The sequence below is a fragment of the Nerophis lumbriciformis genome, linkage group LG03 (genome assembly GCF_033978685.3).
Source record: "Nerophis lumbriciformis linkage group LG03, RoL_Nlum_v2.1, whole genome shotgun sequence".
Taxonomy (NCBI): domain Eukaryota; kingdom Metazoa; phylum Chordata; class Actinopteri; order Syngnathiformes; family Syngnathidae; genus Nerophis; species Nerophis lumbriciformis.
The window spans coordinates 13,629,760-13,652,865 of NC_084550.2; the positions used below are offsets into that span (position 1 = coordinate 13,629,760).

Consider the following 23,106-nt stretch of genomic DNA (forward strand, 5'->3'; position numbering starts at 1 on the left):
CTTGAAACTCATGTATATACTATAGTTTAGCGTTTAAATAAACTGTTTTAGACCAGTTGACTTGCCGCTTCTCCTTTTTTGCCACACTTTCTTGCATAAAGAGGATACTAGGTGGCCACAGATAATCTCTGGAGAGGTACCAGTCTGGAGGAAATGACAGCTGTTCTGCTTGCCCCCAATGGACTGGACTCTCACATTATCATTGCCAATTTGCAAAAACTGTACCCAGGCAGTCACCCAGAGTTTCTGCTTTTACTCATTTTGGGGTTTGAGTTTTTCCTTTGCCGAATGCAGGATTTTTTTAGATCAGGGGATTTTTTTGTGGTTTGTGCAGCCCTTCAAAGTGTTTAAGGGCTACATAAATAAACTTTGTTTGCTTAAGGAGCCAGATGAGGTGGTTCGGGCACCTGGTCAGAATGCCCTCCGAACGCCTCCCTGGGGAGGTGTTTAGGGCGCGTTTGACCGGTAGGAGACCACGGGGAAGACCCGGGACATGATATGTCTCCCAGCTGGCCTGGGAACGCCTCGGGATCCCCCGGTATCCCCCGGGAAGAGCTGGGCGAAGTAGCTGGGGAAAGGAAAGTCTGGGCTTCTCTACTTAGGCTGCTTACCCTGCGACCTGACTTCGGATAAGCAGAAGAAGATGGATGGATGATTATTTGATTGCGGAGTGTTTGCAAGGCATTTATTTTAGGGGGCACACGGGATGTCTTCTTCTGATAAGTAATGAGGTGACCTTAAGAAGTAGGAGCGCTTCATTTGTATACCCTAACCTACAGCACAGTATGGGTAATCCATACTTGCCAACCCTCCCGAATTTTCCGGGAGACTCCCGAAATTCGGCGCCTCTCCCCAAAACCTCCCGGGACAAATATTCTCCCGAAAATCTCCCGATTTTCAGCCGGAGCTGGAAGCCACGCCCCCTCCAGCTCCATGCGGACCTGAGTGAGGACAGCCTTTTTCCATGACGGGAGGACAACAGGGTGACAAGAACTAAATCATCCAGACTAGAGATAAATTGTATTATTATGTTTATTTTACCTAAAAAATAAATATATTTATTAATAAAAAAATTAAAAAAATAAATACATTTTTACTATATTTTGCTAAAAACATCAAAATTAATTGTATTTTTATTTGTATTTTTTTGTGACTCCTTATTACATCCAGCCATAGAATTATACATTAAAATAAACATATTTGAAATAATTGATTTTAAATTATCATAATAATTCATTTAAAATGACCATATTTAATTATTAAAATAATTGCTTGTTTATCAACAACTTTAGCATTTTATTCATTACATTTTGAAACTCTCAGAAGCCAAGTTATGTTATATTCCTTAATATTTATTTATGCAAGTTTGAAGTATCAATTATCTAAACACAGTTTTGTTTGCATATTTTCAGGATGTAGATATCTATATCTATATATAAATATATATATATATATATATATATATATATATATATATACATATATATATATACATATATATATATATATATATATATATATATATACATATATATATATATATGTATATATATATATATATATATATATATATATATATATATATATATATATATATATATATATATATATATATTTGTATGAAATACTTGACTTGGTGAATTCTAGCTGTCAATATACTCCTCCCCTCTTAACCACGCCCCCAACCACGCCCCGCCCCACCCCCGACCACGCCCCCACCCCCCACCTCCCGAAATCGGAGGTCTCAAGGTTGGCAAGTATGGGGTGATCTCGCGTCAGGAGTGTTTTTTTTTTTTTTAATCTATCGTTTTTTTAGATATATTTTAATGTTATCAGACTATCAGCGTGACGTCATGATTTCAAATATCAGCCTGATACTCATTATGCACCCCTAATATGAACATAAGTTCCAGTCCACTAAAGACTACTCAGACTTAGGGACCATATCGTTGTAATCGGTTTATAAAAATGACAAAATCTAATAAATCAGATGCGACAATGAAAATCTTCAGTCATAGACAACAATGGCAAAAAGCAACAATGAAGGCTGCCAGTTGCAAAAGTCAGTCGGTGTAATTCAAATTGTCATTAGTTTAGGGACTGATCTGAATCACAAAATGTCACTCCGAACTTAAGTGGGTTATGAAGTGTGAAAACATTCAATTGATATTTATAAGTACGATTACAGTATGCTGCCATCACTCGTGGTGTAAAAGCCGCCAGAAAAACCAGCGGATGAGCATATCTCCGTGTTTATGCTACATGAATCATATTTTCTGAGGGTGATGAAAGCACACCGCGAGGGGTCTGAGTCATGTCGCTCGCTCGTTTTGTCGGGTGTCTTGTAAAATCAACTCTCGCAGCCAACAATATCCAACATGTGGTATCCATTCAACTTGTCGCCTGCAGTTGTTAATGCCCGTACAGTAAGTACACTCAGAGTATTTTTAGGGCTAGCTGTTGAAGTCAGGTTGGACTGCTAGAAAGTCCTTGTGTCGGCACACACAGGCATGTGAGCACCCTTCGAGAAAAAAAAGAGGAACATTAGGTGCTGCCACGCAAGCTTCGAAAGGACATTTTGAAAAACAAGACTACATTTCCTGCAATTGGGTGCATTTTTACAGTATTTTACCTTTAGATTCATTCAAGTCAAATCAAACTTTATTTATAAAGCGCTTTTCATACATAAAATAAGTGCATGGTTGGGTACGGAGGAGCCAGTTGAGTAAACACTATCACAGGAGCCGTCTGCACCAGGGCGTTACCAGACCATGGCCACCAGGTCGCTGGCGCAAAGCGCCCCCACAAACATGGCCGATAACCCCTGATGCAGAGGGCTTCCTCTGAGGAACGCTGTAAAGTAAAAAAAAAAAAAACAACCTGTAAAATAGTACGAACCATGAGTAGAGATAAAGGATAAAACACAAGTAAGACATATGAAGATAAAAACATGAATAAATATAAAATATAGAAATGTTGACTCTGATACACAAAACTGCCATGTAGGCTGTTTTTCCTTTTAAAATGGTCATTGCTCAAAATATAAAAATGAATCCAAATCAATGTTGTTATGAATTATTGACCTATTCAATGATCTACTTCACATGAAAAACACGCTTTTAAATCTTTTTGTAGGAAAATATCGCAAATTGTGTGTGTTTGCCAAATAAAAAACAAGTTTTCTTTGACAAAAAATTGCATAAAACAAACAAAAACAAAACACAAAAAATTATAAAAACTGACTGTATAACCGATGGATAGATTGGTTGATGTAAAGATTTAAGCCTTGAATTTTTTTTTTTTTTATAAATTATATTTTATATTTTTGATCCCTAAACATTTTAGTGGGTTTATATTTTTAAACTGTCATTGCTAAAAAAAATTTTAATCAAAATCAATGTTGTTATGAATTATTGACCTATTTAATTCTCCAATTATTTCACATCAAATATTCCACTTTGAAATATTTTTTGAGGAAAATATAGCATATTTTGTGTTTTAACAAGTTGTCTTTGACCTAATGGGCATAAAACAAAAAACAAAAACTAATAACCACTTATATATGGACCTGATGTTGATCTACAGTTGAAAGTAAAAAAAAATAATAATAATATAGGAATTATTTTTTAACACTTTTTGGAGTGGGGCCCTTTTGGGTCCCCAATCATTTTAGTGGGATGTTTTTTTTTTAACTATCATTTCTCAAGGAATAATGAATCAAAATCAATGTTGTTGTGAATTATTTACATATTTAAGGCTCCAACTACTTTGCATCAAATATTCCACTTTGAAAATCTTGCACAAAATAGGCTTAAAACATAGAAAGAAAAAAAAAACTTTATATCTACAGATAGACCTGAAGTTGATATCGCGAAGTGTTGAATAAAAAACTAAATAAATAATATAAGACTCATTTTTTTGCCCGGGGACCAAACTTCAGGGGAGCCAATTTATTGTAATGGTTTTGATCTGTCTATCTGTGTTGGCCCTGTGATGAGGTGGCGACTTGTCCAGGGTGTACCCCGCCTACCGCCCGAATGCAGCTGAGATAGGCTCCAGCACCCCCCGCGACCCCAAAAGGGACAAGTGGTAGAAAATGGATGGAAAATGGCCTTGTGTGGAAAAAGCTACACAAGATTAAATATTTAGTTTCCATAAAATGTATGAAGGGTGTCACATGTAAAACCACAATCAAACATAAATAACATTTTTGTGAGGCTCTGAATAAAAACACCAGGAAGTAGCATGCATTTACCAGCAGTTTTGTTGCCGGGAGACGCAGCGGAACTGGTCTTACTGGGAGTAGCAGCGGTCTTTGGCACTGATGCACGTTTCTCAGCTGCTCCACTTTCCGGAGTCTGGAAAAGAGACCAAAATAAAGACAAATCTGTGTTTGTGTGCACATAAAAGATGGATTTAAAAAAAGCTGTTTTCTTGTCTCCTTGTGTTTCAAAGGTCAGTCATGAAGGAGACGATGGAGACAAAATTAGCTGAAGTAAAAGAGAGATGTGCTTTAAAATAGTGTTTGGAAGGATTTTGCAGTCACAACGGAGACGGCTATTTACATCCAAATCCACGTTATCCAATTTGTGTTGTTTTGTTATGCTGTGAAACATGCAGCACACAACCATAAGTAGGGCCACATTTTTTGCAATATTGACACATGAACAAAATCTATTGTAAGCATGGCGAAGGTGCGCTCTGCGTGGTAGATTATGCATGTTGGAAGACGTTTCTTTGGGGTTTTTTTTTTTTCAAAATTGCTAAAGCGGACACCATCATTCAGTCCTTAAAGGGAACATTTTTAGACTTTAGATGGCTCGGTCCTCTCTCCAGCGCCGGTATTGCTATTGTTTATACTTACTGTTCTGTAAAGAATTAATTGTTCATCTTCAATTATAGACACCTTTCTTTTTTTTTAGACAGCCTTCGACTTAAATAATCTGGGTGGGACTCCCCCCTCCTAACGGGGACGATCCCAATCGGACATATGATGAAAGTGTTTTTTATGACTTAAGCATGCTGTTACAAAGTTTGAACTTTGTGTTAAAAAATGTCACAAGTATCAAAAAGTTCATGCTTTTAGGCGTGAGCTTGCATACGGCCAGGAAAGAAGTATCATATAATCTTGGCAATGACATAATAACAGTGATTTGCAACATGCAGTGACGTACATTCTGTTAAAAGCAGCTTTTTTTAAATGCAGCTTGTACAATCTATGAATTGATTACGTGGACCCCGACTTAAACAAGTTGAAAAACTTATTCGGGTGTTACCATTTAGTGGTCAATTGTACGGAATATGTACTGAACTGTGCAATCTACTAATAAAAGTTTTAATCAATCAATCAAAAAACTGCAGGTGTACCTAATGATATGACCGGTGAATCTTTAGAACGGACAGTTTGCAGGCAGACTCAAAGACGGTTTAAAAAGTGACTTTGGAGTAAGGATGTAGCATCCATCCATCCATCCATCTTCTTCCGCTTATCCGAGGTCGGGTCGCGGGGACAGCAGCCTAAGCAGGGAAGCCCAGACTTCCTTCTCCCCAGCCACTTCGTCCAGCTCTTCCTGTGGGACCCCGAGGCGTTCCCAGGCCAGCCGGGAGACATAGTCTTCCCAACGTGTCCTGGGTCTTCCCCGCGGCCTCCTACCGGTCGGACGTGCCCTAAACACCTCCCTAGGGAGGCGTTCGGGTGGCATCCTGACCAGATGCCCGAACCACCTCATCTGGCTCCTCTCGATGTGGAGGAGCAGCGGCTTTACTTTGAGCTCCCCCCGGATGGCAGAGCTTCTCACCCTATCTCTAAGGGAGAGCCCCGCCACCCGGCGGAGGAAACTCATTTCGGCCGTTTGTACCCGTGATCTTGTCCTTTCGGTCATAACCCAAAGCTCATGACCATAGGTGAGGATGGGAACGTAGATCGACCGGTAAATTGAGAGCTTTGCCTTCCGGCTCGGCTCCTTCTTCACCACAACGGATCGATACGGCGTCCGCATTACTGAAGACGCCGCACCAATCCGCCTGTCGATCTCACGATCCACTCTTCCCTCACTCGTGAACAAGGTACTTGAACTCCTCCACTTGGGGCAAGATCTCCTCCCCAACCCGGAGATGGCACTCCACCCTTTTCCGGGCGAGAACCATGGACTCGGACTTGGAGGTGCTGATTCTCATCCCAGTCGCTTCACACTCAGCTGCGAACCGATCCAGTGAGAGCTGAAGATCCTGGCCAGATGAAGCCATCAGGACCACATCATCTGCAAAAAGCAGAGACCTAATCCTGCAGCCACCAAACCAGATCCCCTCAACGCCTTGACTGCGCCTAGAAATTCTGTCCATAAAAGTTATGAACAGAATCGGTGACAAAGGGCAGCCTTGGCGGAGTCCAACCCTCACTGGAAACGTGTCCGACTTACTGCCGGCAATGCGGACCAAGCTCTGACACTGAGCATACAGGGAACGGACCGCCACAATCAGACAGTCCGTTACGCCATACTCTCTGAGCACTCCCCACAGGACTTCCCGGGGTACACGGTCGAATGCCTTCTCCAAGTCCACAAAGCACATTTAGACTGGTTGGGCAAACTCCCATGCACCCTCAAGGACCCTGCCGAGAGTATAGAGCTGGTCCACAGGTCCACGACCAGGACGAAAAACACACTGTTCCTCCTGAATCCGAGGTTCGACTATCCGGCGTAGCCTCCTCTCCAGTACACCTGAATAGACCTTACCGGGAAGGCTGAGGAGTGTGATCCCACGATAGTTAGAGCACACCCTCCGGTTCCCCGTCTTAAAGAGAGGAACCACCACCCCGGTCTGCCAATCCAGAGGTACCGCCCCCGATGTCCACGCGATGCTGCAGAGTCTTGTCAACCAAGACAGCCCCACAGCATCCAGAGCCTTAAGGAACTCCGGGCGGATCTCATCCACCCCCGGGGCCTTGCCACCGAGGAGCTTTTTAACTACCTCAGCAACCTCAGCCCCAGAAATAGGATGTAGCAATAAATTGTAAAATGATAAACCGCGGTACAAATCCCGACGGTTAGTATTACTGTTTTTAATTGAAATGATCATTAATTAGTGTCATTAATAACACTTTAGAAAACTCACATGGCGATGGTACTGCTCATTCAATGCAGAAGCATGCTAGCCGCTATCTTAAATACTAATCCGAATACGAAAGTCATTAAAATTATGTCTTTCCGACATACCTCAATATAAACACACTACTGTCTGAGCAATTAAACTGTTTAATTGCGTACAATGAACCAATAGACTGTGCGGTCTTAGAACAAGGTGAGCCATCTATACTAGAAGAAATTACAACAACAGGAAGTGAATCCACGTGACGTCGCATAAACCGGAAGTGATGCGCGTATGTATTTCACGTTATGTATTTGACATTAAATAACACGCTAAAACCTTTACAAATTAAAACGGTAGAAGATGGACATATTTGAACACTGAAACAAAAATAATATGGCTATTAAAAAGCCAGAACAATATTTAATATTTCTTCCGCCAATTAAATAATACCTGTAAATACTGAACTACTTTTTCCTACACTTTGAACCTTGTGGCTTACTAGACGGAGCGGCTAATTTATGGATTGTTCTTAGCCACACCCACAAAATATTTCTGTGTAAATAAATAATCTAAGACCGGATATATCTGCAGCTAAGAGTCGGGTGCGGCTAATATATGGGGGAAAAAAATGTTTGTCTAAAATTTTGTGGGTGTGGCTTATATACCGGTAAGCGTTCTAACAACTAGTATATATTCTGCATATACCGTATTTTCCGCACTATAAGGCGCACCTAAAAACCACACATTTTCTCAAAAGCTGACAGTGCGCCTTAAAACCCGGTGCGCTTTATATATGGATAAATATTAAGATTCATTTTCATAAAGTTTAGGTCTCGCAACTACGGTAAACAGCCGCCATCTTTTTTCCCCGTAGAAGAAGCGCGCGGTTTGACTGACCTATCTGACTGTTTTTTTGACATTCCCTTTAGCGCAGCGTAGGCGCGGCTTATAGTCCGGGGCGGCTTATTGGTGGACAAAGTTATGAAATATGCCATTCATTGAAGGTGCGGCTAATAATCCGGTGCTGATTTAAGAGACAAAATTATTGGCGTACAATCTTCCTACATCAGCTTTGTTTGGCTATCAAGTTTGTATTTTATTAAAGGCTAACTTTAGCATATCAGGCCCGGTGTGTCTCACCTACTCACCTTTGCCATCGGAGTCCTCGCCTTGGATGGGGGGCTTTTTTTATTAGCAGGGGTTGTGGTTGGGGAGGGGCGTTTGGCCGAGGTGACCTCGGTATTGGTTGAGAGGGTGGTTGGGCGGGACTTTGATGCATCGGTTTTGCTGGAAACCCCCTCAGTCTAGTGGTCAATTTGAAAGGATCCATAAGGAGGGAAGAAACATAGGCAGACGTAAACAAATGTGTAAGAATCAAATAGGGAGAGCAATATAAAAAACAAGCATAAATAGAGGAAGCAATATAATTAGGGTTGGGTCTTACCGATTTTCCGGGGGTCGTCTAATTTTATAAAATGTTGATTACCATTTTCTATGCTCAGGCTGCCGACAGGAAGAGTTAGCTGCCAGATCGGCGGCTAGCAGCTAACTGTCTATCTCCATACACAGTGTGGAGCCTATCCTCTAAGTCACAGACATCAAACTCAAGGCCCGTGGGCCAAATAATCAATTCAATGTGGTCATGTCATTTTATGTGGTAGGCCACATCATTAATGTAACCAGCCACAAATCCTTAATGTGGCCTGCAAAATCATTTTACTCCATGTACAAACCCCGATTCCATATGAGTTGGGAAATTGTGTTAGATGTAAATATAAACGGAATACAATGATTTGCAAATCCTTTTTAACCCATATTCAATTGAATGCACTACAAAGACAAGATATTTGATGTTCAAACTCATAAACTTTATTTTTTTTTTGCAAATAATAATTAACTTAGAATTTCATGACTGCAACACGTGCCAAAGTAGTTGGGAAAGGGCATGTTCACCACTGTGTTACATTGCCTTTCATTTTAACAACACTCAGTAAACGTTTGGGAACTGAGGAGACACATTTTTTAAGCTTCTCAGGTGGAATTCTTTCCCATTCTTGCTTGATGTACAGCTTAAGTCGTTCAACAGTCCGGGGGTCTCCGTTGTGGTATTTTAGGCTTCGTAATGCGCCACACATTTTCAATGGGGGACAGGTCTGGACTACAGGCAGGCCAGTCTAGTACCCACACTCTTTTACTATGAAGCCACATTGATGTAACACGTGGCTTGGCATTGTCTTGCTGAAATAAGCAGGGGCGTCCATGGTAGCGTTGCTTGGATGGCAACATATGTTGCTCCAAAACCTGTATGTACCTTTCAGCATTAATGACGCCTTCACAGATGTGTAAGTTACCCATGTCTTGGGCACTAATACACCCCAATACCATCACAGATGCTGGCTTTAAAACTTTGCGCCTATAACAATCCGGATGGTTCTTTTCCTCTTTGGTCCGGAGGACACGACGTCCACAGTCTCCAAAAATAATTTGAAATGTGAACACTTTTCCACTTTGTATCAGTCCATCTTAGATGAGCTCAGGTCCAGCGAAGCCGACGGCGTTTCTGGGTGTTGTTGATAAACTGTTTTCGCCTTGCATAGGAGAGTTTTAACTTGCACTTACAGATGTAGCGACCAACTGTAGTTACTGACAGTGGGTTTCTGAAGTGTTCCTGAGCCCATGTGGTGATATCCTTTACACGCTGATGTCGCTTGTTGATGCAGTACAGCCTGAGGGATCGAAGGTCACGGGCTTAGCTGCTTACGTGCAGTGATTTCGCCAGATTCTCTGAACCCTTTGATGATATTACGGACCGTAGATGGTGAAATCCCTAAATTCCTTGCAATAGCTGGTTGAGAAAGGTTTTTCTTAAACTGTTCAACAATTTGCTCAGGCATTTGTTGACAAAGTGGTGACCCTCGCCCCATCCTTGTTTGTGAATGACTGAGCATTTCATGGAATCTACTTTTATACCCAATCATGGCACCCACCTGTTCCCAATTTGCCTGTTCACCTGTGGGATGTTCCAAATAGGTGTTTGATGAGCATTCCTCAACTTTATCAGTATTTATTGCCACCTTTCCCAACTTCTTTGTCACGTGTTGCTGGCATCAAATTCTAAAGTTAATGATTATTTGCAAAAAAAAAATGTTTATCAGTTTGAACATCAAATATGTTGTCTTTGTAGCATATTCAACTGAATATGGGTTGAAAATGATTTGCAAATCATTGTATTCCGTTTATATTTACATCTAACACAATTTCCCAACTCATATGGGTTTGTAATTTTGTCGTGGCCCGCCACCTCGTTTTGTGTAATTACCATGTCATTTACGTGGCTAGCCACATCACCACATCATTTAATTGTGGCCTACCACATCATTTAATGTAACCAGCCACATCTTTTTAAGGTGGCCTGCAACATCATTTTAAAGTGGACCTCCAAATAATTTTATCGTGGCCTGTCACCTCATGTCATGTGGTACGCCACATCATTAATGTAGCCAGTCACATCTTGTTAATGTGGCCCGCCGCATCATTTTATGTGGCCAGCCACTTCACCACATCAATTATAGTGGCCTGCCACATCATTTAATGTGATACATATTTTTAATTTGGCCCGCAAAATAATTTTAAATTTACCGTCCATGTAATTTTGTTGTGGCCCACCAGCTCATTTTGTGTAGTACGCCATGTCAATTACGTGGCCATCCACGTCACCACATCATTTAATTGTAGCCTACCACATCATTTAATGTAGCCAGCCACATCTTTTTAATGTGGCCCGCAAAATCATTTTAAAATGGCCCTCCACATAATTTTATTGTGGTTCACCACCTCATTTTACATGGTACGCCATGTGATTTACGTGGATAGCCACAATACCACATCATTTATTTTGGCCAGCCATTTTTTTTTTTTTTTTTTTTTTTTTTTATGTCCTGTCCAGCTTCTCAGGCAAATCATATAGTTGATGTAGATGCCCATGTCGGCTGTTCAGATTTACTTTACAAAAGAGAAGTGTAGGATACTTCTCTTGTTGCCTTATTTGTATTTGACTTTATTAAATGTATTTATATTATCATTTAGTGCAGCCGGGCCGGAGCAGGAGGGGATAGAAAGAGAAAAAAAAAGAAGACAGAGGGGGAAATTGTGGGGACAAGAGGGGTATTAGACAGAGAGACAAAAACAACAACAGCAAACAACAACAACAACAACAATAGAGCAACATCAGCAAATATGACATGTACAAATATGATGGTAAAAGTAATAGCAAATAAGCAGTTAGCGAAAAATAAAAAATAATACAGAAATAACAATGAGCATTATTACACTACAAATGGATCAATACAAATACCAATAGAAATAGCGCTATTGATAATGAACAATACCAATAATTTACCTTTATTATCAACAATACAGTTGTTTAAATGCAACAATACATATACGTAATGATAACTTGAGATACGAAAGAATGCAGAAAAATGGAGGGGGAGAAAGAGAAGCAACCTACATTAACCTTGTAGATTGTTATAGTCACAATAGGTTAAGCTTTGTCAGTGTGCCATGTGTTACACCCAGTTTACCCTAGGGCAACAACGTTAATATATGTTTGATGAAACGTGATTATGTGCATGAGTGTAAGTATGCATATGTACTTGTATATGTACAGAATGTGTATATGTGTTTGTACAATGAATGTATATGTACAGAATGTGTATATGTGTTTGTACAGTGAATGTATATGTACAGTATGTGTATGTGTATGTTTGTATATTGAATGTGCGTGTGGATGTACGAACATTAGGTAGGTAAATATGTACTGTATTTGTGTATGTATGTGGGAGCGTAGGTACCTATGTACGTATGTGAGCATATGTGAATTTGCATGTACAATACAATCGACTCCCAGAGTGCGTGGGAGCCAGAGCACGGCCCCATCACCCCCGAGAGCCCAACCCACAAACAGGAGGCGTGGTGCCCAGGGAACCAGGGACCACCGCCCCCACGCAGCCAAGCCAGCCATTTTTTTAATGTGTCCCGCATAATAATTTTAAAATGGCCATCCACATAATTTTATACGTGGCCCACCACCTCATTTTACGTGGTACGCCATGTTATTTATGTGGCCAGCCACATCACCACATCATTTAAAGTGGCCTCTAATGCATGTTTTTAAGATAGCCTACCACATCATTTAATGTAGCCAGCCACATCTTTTTATGTGGCCCGTAAAATCATTTTAAATTGGCCCTCCACCTCATTTTATTGTGGTCCATCACCTAATTTTGGGTGGTAAGCCATATCATTTACATGGCCAGCCACAACACCCCATCATTTATTGTGGCCTGCCACATCTTTTTAGGTATCAGTGAGCAATAAACTATAAAAGCATAAATGTCAAATACCCAACATGAAATGTAAAATGGGACTCCACATGTCTGGTCGGCTGAAAATATTCATTAGTTCCGTATTTTAACAGGGAAGGGACGCATAGCTGTAATTGGTATTACGTTACCTACTCCATATGGAACAGGGATATTCAACTGGCAGGCCGGGGGCCAAATTCGACCCACACCGTACCAGCCCCCGAGTTCAGTTCAAAACTTGGGAAACAAAAATTTTTGCAGCGAATTCCTAACAAATACTAGAGTGCTCTTGATGTGTAGGGCCATGTTTCTTAACCACTGGGGACCATTAAGAGAAGTTTCTTAAGCGCAAAAATTATGACTGAAGTGGTGAATTTGCATTTTCATTTACACTTAAACTTTATTGCTAGTTTAATTAGGAAACATTTATATTCTTATTATTAACTTTGTTAGAATTTATTTTAACACTGTAATTGTATGCAATTTAATTTTTCATCAGTTTTTATGAGTCCCTTCCTTGGCAGTACATTTTATTACTACTTATTTTTATAATCAGCCTGACCTAAGTCTTGATAATATTTTTTGTTATTAAACTGTAAGTAGGTTTACTAATTAAGTGTTAAAAATTGAGTGGGTCCCGGGCCCCTCTGTAGTGGAAAAGTTGGGACCCGAGGTCAAAAAGGTTGAGAACCGCTGGTATTAGAAGAACTTGGACAAGCGTAAACACATTTTAACCTTGCTAGGAAACGTAGAACACTAAGGTCCACACTTGTGAGTTACATAACTGAGGCGATCCTCAGGGAACTCCTTTAAGTCATCTCCTTTTTGGCAGTTTGTAATGTGATTTATGTAAGTAAAGTGTTGCTGTCGCTTCTTCAGATGCATTCATTTGTTCAACTTCTTTAGTTATACTAGTGCAGGGGTCGGCAACCTTTACCACTCAAAGAGCCATTTTGACCAGTTTCACAAATTCAAGAAAACAATGGGAGCCACAAAAATCTTTTGATATTTAAAATGAAATAACACTGCATACAAAGTTTTTTTTTTTGCTTTGTGCTATGTATAAACCAAGGGTCTCAGACACGCGGACCCCACCTTAATATGAAAATTGAATGTTAGTGTGGCCCGCGTGTTTTATATGAATGGCGCATGACAGCGTCATACTTGTCAACCCTCCCGATTTTTCCGACAGACTGCAAGTTCCAGGGCAATTATTCTCTCGAACGTGCCGTAATGGTACAGCATAAAGCACCCACTATAACCAGCGTACTGGCCGAGCCACACGATGTAAGGGGCTTTTACTTGCTCACTTAAGTAACAGCAAGGCATACTTGGTCAACAACCACACAGGTTACACTGACGGTGGCGATATAAAAAACATTAACACTCTTACTAATAATGCGCCACACTGTGAACCCACACCAAACAAGAATGACAAACACATTTCGGGAGAACATCTGCACCGTAACACAACATAAACACAAATACAGGGCTGCCCTGACTCTTCCGGGCTACATTATACACCCACGCTACCAAACCCCGCCCACCTCAACCGACGCACGGAGGGGAGGGGGTTGATGTGTGGGGGAGCAGGGTTGGGGTTTGGTGGTAGCAGGGGTGTATAATGTAGCCCGGAAGAGTCAGGGCTGCATGGGATTCTGGGTATTTGTTCTGTTGTGTTTATGTTGTGTTAAGGTGTAGATGTTCTCCCGAAATGTGTTTGTCATTCTTGTTTGGTTTTGGTTCACAGTGTGGCGCATTATTAGTAAGAGTGTTAAAGTTGTTTTATATGGCCACCGTCAGTGTAACCTGTGTGGCTGTTGAACAAGTATGCCTTGCTGTCACTTATGTGTGTAAGCAGAAAATGCACACAACAACAGGCTGGGCTGGCATGCTGTTTGAACAGATTGTAGAGGGCGCTAAATGCTGTATGATCATGGCACGCCCTTATTAATATTGTTAGGGTGAAAATCAGAAAATATTAATCCTGGGAATTTCCGGCGAGAGGCACTGAAATCCGGAAGTCTCCCGGGAGGGTCGGCAAGTATGCAGCTGAGCCGCATCAGAGTGGTCAAAGAGCCGCATGCGGCTTCGGAGCCGCGGGTTGCCGACCCCTGTACTAGTGGTTATAAAAGGTTCCAAATTAGGTCCTCTCTTTTTCATCATTTGGGCTTTTCACCCTCCAAAAAACTTATGAGAGACTCGCAGTCTTGCAGAAGCTCCTGTAACTCTGATAAGATAAATCGACCAAAATCAAATGTCTACTGCAGCAGAGGACACTGGTTGGTCATATAATACAAAATAAGACCAGACCTCCAATCCTCAGCTTTCTGGAAATATGGCCCCCGAAACAGTTTTGTTGATTGTCCCTGATATTAAAAGATCTGCCGTTTTGAGTGCGTGAATATGAGCATGGAGACTCACCTTGTTCTTGCTATCAGGGGTTGGTAAGACCTTGCCGCCATTGCCTGTTGGAGACTTGGTTAGCCCTTTTCCTACTTTGTCGTCTTTCTTCTCCTCTTCCTTCTTATCTTCTTTGTTGGTCTTCTCCGGCTTGTCGGTCTTCTCCCCCTTTTCACTTGCCTTGTTGTTCTTCTCAGCATTCATCTTGTCCGTCTTTTCTCCATCTTTGAGAATCTTTTCATTCAGGTTCTTGTCCGTGCCGTTGTCCTTCTTCCCCATCTCCACCACGTCTTTCTTGGCGAACGCGTCAAACTTATCCGTCTTCTCCTGCGTGTCCTTGTCTGCCTTCACTGCGAGAGTAGGAACGACAAAAGTAAGATCAGCGTATTTACCATAATCAGACAAACAGAATAAATACGTTAAGAAGTACAAATGGGATTTTTTAGGTCACTTTTACTGGTTGTCAAATGAAACAGTCAGTATGATTTTCAAAGACTAGTAGTGAATAAATATTGATCTATAAAAACTGTATCTGTTCATAGCTTTTCTTCTCTGCAATAAAACTAGGGATGGGTGGCAAATTCGGTACGTTCATAGGCACAGACAAAATTTAGTCGATACTTTCGGGTATCAAGTCTCGTAAAATTAAACTGTGCTATATTTTGATACTTTTGTTGCACGTGAGGCTCGGAACGTCCGGTTGCCGACTTAGCACCGGCTCAAGGAAACAATCAGGATGGCAGACTCAGCCAAAGTCTACCTTTAGTAATGTTGCAAATTTCAACACCAACAAAGCAAGTATGCTTGGTAGAAAACACTCGAACGTAAAGAAAGGCTCCACTCTTTCAAAATGTGCTAGCTCGATGCTAATTTACATTGGATTTGCCATAAACAGGCTACTGTCAGTAGGGGCTGTCCAAAAAAAATGGTTGTATTTTTCAATCTGTCCTGTCCAGCCGCTCAGACAAATCATTGTGTTGTTGTCAGAGGTGGGTAGAGTAGCCAGAAATTGTACTCAAGTAAGAGTACTGTTACTTTAGAGATTTATTACTCAAGTAAAAGTAAGGAGTAGTCACCCAAATATTTACTTGAGTAAAAGTAAAAAGTATGTTGTGAAAAAACTACTCAAGTACTGAGTAACTGATGAGTAACATACACACACATATCATATATATATATATATATTATATATATACACACACATATATATATATATATATATATATATATATATATATATATATATACACATACACACATATATATATATACACACACACATATATATATATATATATATATACACACATTTATATATATATATATATATATATATATATATATATATACACATATATATATATATACAGTATATAATTTATATTTATTTATTTTGCCGTTTTTGTTTACATGTTAAAGGTGTTTTAATGAATATACATGCATGTTTAACACATATAGATTCCTTTCTTTCATGAAGACAAGAATATAAGTTGGTGTATTACCTGATTCTGATGACTTGCATTGATTGGAATCAGACAGTAGTGCTGATAGCGTCCACGTTTTCAAATGGAGGAGAAAAAAAGTTCCTCCTTTCTGTCTAATACCACATGAAAGTGGTGGGTTTTTGGCATCTTATATGTCCAGCTTCCATATTCGTTTTTATACACTTTACAAGAAATAAATTGGCGGCAAACTCCGTAGCTTGCTAGCTTGTTTGCGCTGGCTTTCGGAGACTCTTGTTTTGAAAGCGCAGGCGCGATGGAGCGGCACTTTTATTGTGAAGACAGGAACTGTGCAGTCAGTCTTTAGGCTTTTGACGGGATGTACGGTTGAAATAAAAAAGGGTCTTTTTTCCTTCACACTTTTGATTGATTGATTGAAACTTGTATTAGTAGATTGCACAGTACAGTATATATTCCGTACAATTGACCACTAAATGGTAACACCCCAATAAGTTTTTCAACTTGTTTAAGTCAGGTCATGTGACCGCCTGGCTCTGTTTGATTGGTCCAACGTCACCAGTGACTGCATCTGATTGGTGGAACGGAGTGAACGTCACCAGTGACTGTATTTGTTGAAACGCAGGCACTATGACAGACCAAAACAAACAAAGCGTGCATTAACAGATCGATAAAAATTAGTAGCGAGTAGCGAGCTGAATGTAGATAAAAGTAGCGTTTCTTCTCTATAAATATACTCAAGTAAAAGTAAAAGTATGCAGCATTAAAACTACTCTTAGAAGTACAATTTATCCCAAAAGTTACTCAAGTAGATGTAACGGAGTAAATGTAACACGTTACTACCCACCTCTGGTTGTTGTAGATTATCTATATCCGCTGTGTTGCCTTATTTGTATTTGACTTTATTAAATATTTGGGTAGAATTTTATTAAACAGAGCCAGTTTTCTTTGAAGTATGATATAAATGTATAAGAGCTGTTTATCTATTTTATGGAGGAATGTAGTTAATCATAGAACTGGCACCCAATGTTATTAAAAAAGTATAGAATTTGAATCAAGAATCGATTCTGAATCAAATCGTTACACCAAAAAATCGAATCGAATCGTGTGGTCCCCAAAGATTCATAGCTCTTCAGGATTAGCAATAGCAATTTTACATCGCAATTTCAACTCCTCCAACAAAGATGAAACAGTTCAATCAAACAGCTGGTGTGTAATAAGCACAATACTTAATGTACAAACACTTTTTAGGGCGCGACATAACACATTCAGCTTCATAGAAAAAGCTACTTCCTAGTTAGCCAACATACCATAGATAGCCTAAACCAGGGGTCGGCAACCCAAAATGTTGAAAGAGCCATATTGGACCAAAAATACAAAAACAAATCTGTCTGGAGCCGCAACAAATTAAAAGCCATATTACATACAGATAGTGTGTCATGAGATATACATTGAATTGAGATGACTTAAAGGAAACTAAATGACCTCAAATATAGCTACAAATGAGGCATAATGATGCAATATGTACATATAGCTAGCCTAAATAGCATGTTAGCATCGATTAGCTTGCAGTCTTGCAGTGACCAAATATGTCTGATTAGCACTCCACACAAGTCAATAACATCAACAAAACTAACCTTTGTGCATTCATGCACAACGTTAAAAGTTTGGTGGACAAAATGAGACAGAAAAAGAAGTGACATAAAACACGTCCTCGAAAGTTGGAGAAAGTTATACATGTAAACAAACCACGGTGAGTTCAAGGACCGCCAAAATTAGTTGGACAAAACGGCGCTCGCCAAATACTTGAGTCAGTGAAGCATGTTTAATATAAACAATGTGCTTTATAACAATTAGGGAGGTTTGTGTCATGTTTTTCCGCCTACAGAAACCATATTAAAACAAAAAACATATTTTTTTCCCCTCATCTTTTTCCATTTTTCATACGTTTTTGAAAAAGCTCCAGAGAGCCACTCAGGCGGCGCTAAAGAGCCGCATGCGGCTCTAGAGCCGCGGGTTGCCGACCCCTGGCCTAAACACTACTGCCTAATGTCTAATGTCTTGGAAGTGCAACAGCATTGTAAATGAGACTCACATGTAATTAGAAAACAAGATATAACAACAGGACAGCACAGTTAGCATGATTTCAAAAGTTACAACAAAAAATAAAATGTTACTATCTAACAATTACCATTTATTAACACACACAAATGTATCGAAAAACGGTACTGTTGAGTATCTGGATCGATTCCCAGGTATGGGGAATTGGTACCGTATCTGTTGTGAACATGACCCATCCCTTAGTAAAAATCAAAGACTTGCATGAACATTTATTAAAACATGTTTCGTGTCTTACTGTGTTTATTTTTAAGTAATACAAAATTACAATGTTAGAGTCTAAAACTAAATCAAACAATTTGATGGAAGTCTTTGTAAGATAGGGGAGCTTTTGGTTGTAATTTTGTCGGTCGGACCGCTTTGTGGCAAGCGACAGTCTATGCAATCAAGTGGCGCATGCTGAGACAGCAACAGGTAATACAATTACTATGAACCTTCATAGTGAAGTCACACAAAAAAACTACCAGTTACCCCCTGGTACAACATAACATATTGTAATAAAAACACGATACAAGTACAGAATGCAGTATTTTCCCAAAACAAGTTTTTAAAAAATGTGTCTGTCACAGCAATTTCTCTTACAATGCAATTGGTAAAAACAAAATAGGTCTTTATATAAAAAAAAAAAAAAAAAAAATCATATTTAGTCTTTATTTAAACAGGTAAAGCAATTAGGATATTCTGATTTATAATGATGACCTGATGAAAAGGCAGCAGACAGACAAAATAGTTCAAACACACACACACATACACATATATATGGGGGGGGGGGGGGGCGTTAGTGGTAGCGGGGGTGTATAATGTAGCCCAGAAGAGTTAGGGATACATGGGATTCTGGGTATTTGTTCTGTTGTGTTTATGTTGTGTTACGGTGCGGCTGTACTCCCGAAATGTGTTTGTCATTCTTGTTTGGTGTGGGTTCACAGTGTGGCGCATATTAGTAAGAGTGTTAAAGTTGTTTATACGACCACCCTCAGTGTGACCTGTATGGCTGTTGACCAAGTATGTCTTGCAGTCACATACATGTGTCTGCAAAAACCTCATTTAACATGTAACAGTGCTGGCACGCTGCATGTACAGGTTGTAGAGGGCGCTAAAGGCAGTGCCATCACGGCACACCCTTATTATTGTTGTTGTTTGAGTGAAAATTAGCAGACATTCGAGAGAATAGTTGCCCTGAAATTCGAGAGTCTCGGAAAAATCGGGAGGGTTGGCAAGTATGACGCTGTCAAGCGCCATTCATATAAACTCGCAAGCCGCACTAACATTACATTTTCATATTAAGGTGCGGGGCGCGTGTCTGAGACCCCTGGTTTATACATAGCACAAAGCAAAAACAAACTTTGTATGCATTGTTATTTCATTTTAAATTTCAAAATAGTTTTGTGGCTCCCATTGTTTTCTTTAATTTGTGAAACGGGTCAAAATGCCTCTTTGAGTGGTAAAGGTTGCCGACCCCTGCTATAGACCATACTCATCTCCTGGACTGCCTCCAACAAGGGGTCGGCATCACTACCACAGCCCTGTCCTGGTTTACGTCCTACCTCTCTGTGAACATAGCCAACCATTCCTCCCGCTGTGCCAACCTCACCTGTGGGGTCCCTCAGGGCTCAATACTGGGTCCCATCCTGTTCTCCATCTAAATGCTCCCCCTCAGCCAAGTCATTCATCGCCAAAAAATTTCCTTTCACTGCTACGCTGACAATACTCAAATCTATCTTTTACTGAAGACAGATGATCCCTCTGGGCTGGACCGTTTGAAGGACTGCTTGCGGGATATAAAGGAGTGGATGTCATAAAACCATCCAGCAGCTCAATGACACGAAGAGTGAAATTCTTCTGTTCGGCAACTCCACCTCGGTCAGTCAGATCAGAAGTAATTTAGGAAGAAAAACCCCACGTCAAAAACCTTGGAGTCATATTCGACCCAGACCTCAAGTTTGACAAGCAAGTGAAATCTGTGGTGGAATCCTGTTTTTTTCCAACTGCGCACAATAGCCAAGATCAAGTCCTCTCCCCTAGTGACCTATGGAGGGTCGTGTTAATGCTCATCTTCTCCAGACTGGACTATTGCAATGCCCTCTATGCTGGGGTCACCGACAAGACCATCCATAGCATGCAGCTAGTACAAAATGCAGCTGCCAGGCACAAAAATGAGGGAACACATTTCTCCCATCCTCTCCTCCCTTCACTGGCTCCCAGTGAAGCGCAGAGTGAAATTTAAGATCCTCACGTATGTCTTCAAAGCGCTCAATGGTTTCACCCCAGCTTACATCAAAGATTTCTTGGACCTAATCTAAAAGCTCCAGGCTTGGTCGTTGCCTTAGATCTGACAACCAGATGACCCTGAAGGTCCCACGGTTAAACCTATTGACAAAGGGAGACTGTGCTTTCTCAGTGATGGCACCTAGGCTATGGAATAAGCGCCCTCTGAATGTCAAGTCCGCCACCACTCTGGACTCTTTTAGAGCACAGCTTAAAGCTCACCTCTTTGCTGCAGATGACTTTTGATTTATGTGTTCATCGTGTGTCTTAATTGTTTGTTCTAGATTGTGTGTCTCAGTCTCTGTTTCTGTTTTGTTGTTTCTCTACTTGTGCTACACCCCGGGCTGATGTAACAGTTGGTTGGGGGATTGATTGATTGATTGATTGAGACTTGTATTAGTAGATTGCACAGTACAGTACATATTCCGTACAATTGATCACTAAATGGTAACACCCGAATAAGTTTTTCAACCTGGTCGTGGAACTGTGGACCAGCTCTATACTCTCGGCAGGGTCCTTGAGGGTGCATGGGAGTTTGCCCAACCAGTCTACATGTGCTTTGTGGACTTGGAGAAGGCATTCCACCGTGTCCCTCGGGAGGTCCTGTGGGGAGTGCTCAGAGAGTATGGGGTATCGGACTGTCTGATTGTGGCTGTCCGCTCCCTGTACGATCAGTGTCAGAGCTTGGTCCGCATTGCCGGCAGTAAGTCGGACACGTTTCCAGTGAGGGTTGGACTCCGCCAAGGCTGCCCTTTGTCACCGATTCTGTTCATAACTTTTATGGACAGAATTTCTAGGCGCAGTCAAGGCGTTGAAGGGATCCGGTTTGGTGGCTGCAGGATTAGGTCTCTGCTTTTTGCGGATGATGTGGTCCTGATGGCTTCATCTGGTCAGGATCTTCAGCTCTCGCTGGATCGGTTCGCAGCCGAGTGTGAAGCGACTGGGATGAGAATCAGCACCTCCAAGTCTGAGTCCATGGTTCTCGCCCGGAAAAGGGTGGAGTGCCATCTCCGGGTTGGGGAGGAGACCCTGCCCCAAGTGGAGGAGTTCAAGTACCTAGGAGTCTTGATCACGAGTGGGGGAAGAGTGGATCGTGAGATCGACAGGCGGATCGGTGCGGCATCTTCAGTAATGCAGACGCTGTATCGATCCGTTGTGGTGAAGAAGGAGCTGAGCCGGAAGGCAAAGCTCTCAATTTACCGGTCGATCTACGTTCCCATCCTCACCTATGGTCATGAGCTTTGGGTTATGACCGAAAGGACAAGATCACGGGTACAAGCGGCCGAAATGAGTTTCCTCCGCCGGGTGGCGGGGCTCTCCCTTAGAGATAGGGTGAGAAGCTCTGTCATCCGGGGGGAGCTCAAAGTAAAGCCGCTGCTCCTCCACATCGAGAGGAGCCAGATGAGGTGGTTCAGGCATCTGGTCAGGATGCCACCCGAACGCCTCCCTCGGGAGGTGTTTAGGGCACGTCCAACCGGTAGGAGGCCGCGGGGAAGACCCAGGACACGTTGGGAAGACTATGTCTCCCGGCTGGCCTGGGAACGCCTCGGGATCCCCCGGGAGGAGCTGGACGAAGTGGCTGGGGAGAGGAAAGTCTGGGCTTCCCTGCTTAGGCTGCTGCCCCCGCGACCCGACCTCGGATAAGCGGAAGAAGATGGATGGATGGATGGATGGAACTTGTTTAAGTCGGGGTCCACGTTAATCAATTCATGGTAGGGGGGGCGCATAATAAATGAAAATAACATAACATAACATAACATAACATAGCTGCTGGATGACTTAAAGGGCTGATTAAAACACATTCAATTGATGCATTTTGGTGTCTGCTGGTGTTTTTTATGCTATTTGTTTTTTCATATCGGAGATAAATGATAGTAATCTATCTTCTGTATGAAAAACTGTCTTTCAATAAGCTTTTTCTTGCGTTGGGATCACTCCAGCTGCTGTTGTGACGGTCTACCACCTCCCTGCAGGGCGCACTGCTAAAAATAGTTTCTGTTGTCTATCGATTGCGATTTTCTAATCGATACAACATTGCGCACAGGTTGGAGAGCACAACATGAATGTGGAGGGTGCATTATACACGCAAAAGCTGCACCACTTTTCACTCGCACACGCAGTCTTTGTAGAGTTTGAGTTTGAGTTTATTTCGAACATGCAAGCATACAACATGATACATCACAATTTCCAGTTTCTCTTTTCAACATGTTCGAAAAGGAGTAGGAAGAAGCAGAGCTTATTTAATCCTACCCCTTTTCTTTACATAACAGTTGCTAAAACTTTTGGTCACTTCCTGTTCACAATTTATTCACAATATACTCCATAAGTAATCACAAAAAAAAAAAAAATAATAATAATAGTAATAATTTAATAATAATAATTGGTGAAGTAAGCCATATTTCATA

The 23,106-nt window shown here is 41.1% G+C and overlaps 1 protein-coding gene across 2 annotated transcripts in view; it reads right to left on the reverse strand.

The window, feature by feature from the left end:
* Positions 1-23,106, reverse strand: part of LOC133579580 (uncharacterized) — a 107,444-nt gene that overhangs the window by 68,185 nt on the left and 16,153 nt on the right. For both annotated transcript variants that reach the window (XM_061934062.2, XM_061934066.1), the window contains exons 2-4: positions 14,880-15,208; positions 8,238-8,393; positions 4,256-4,358 (exon numbers count right to left, since the gene is read on the reverse strand). In XM_061934062.2, coding sequence (XP_061790046.1) covers positions 4,256-4,358; positions 8,238-8,393; positions 14,880-15,208 — 588 coding nt within the window. The remainder of the gene's footprint in view (positions 1-4,255; positions 4,359-8,237; positions 8,394-14,879; positions 15,209-23,106) is intronic.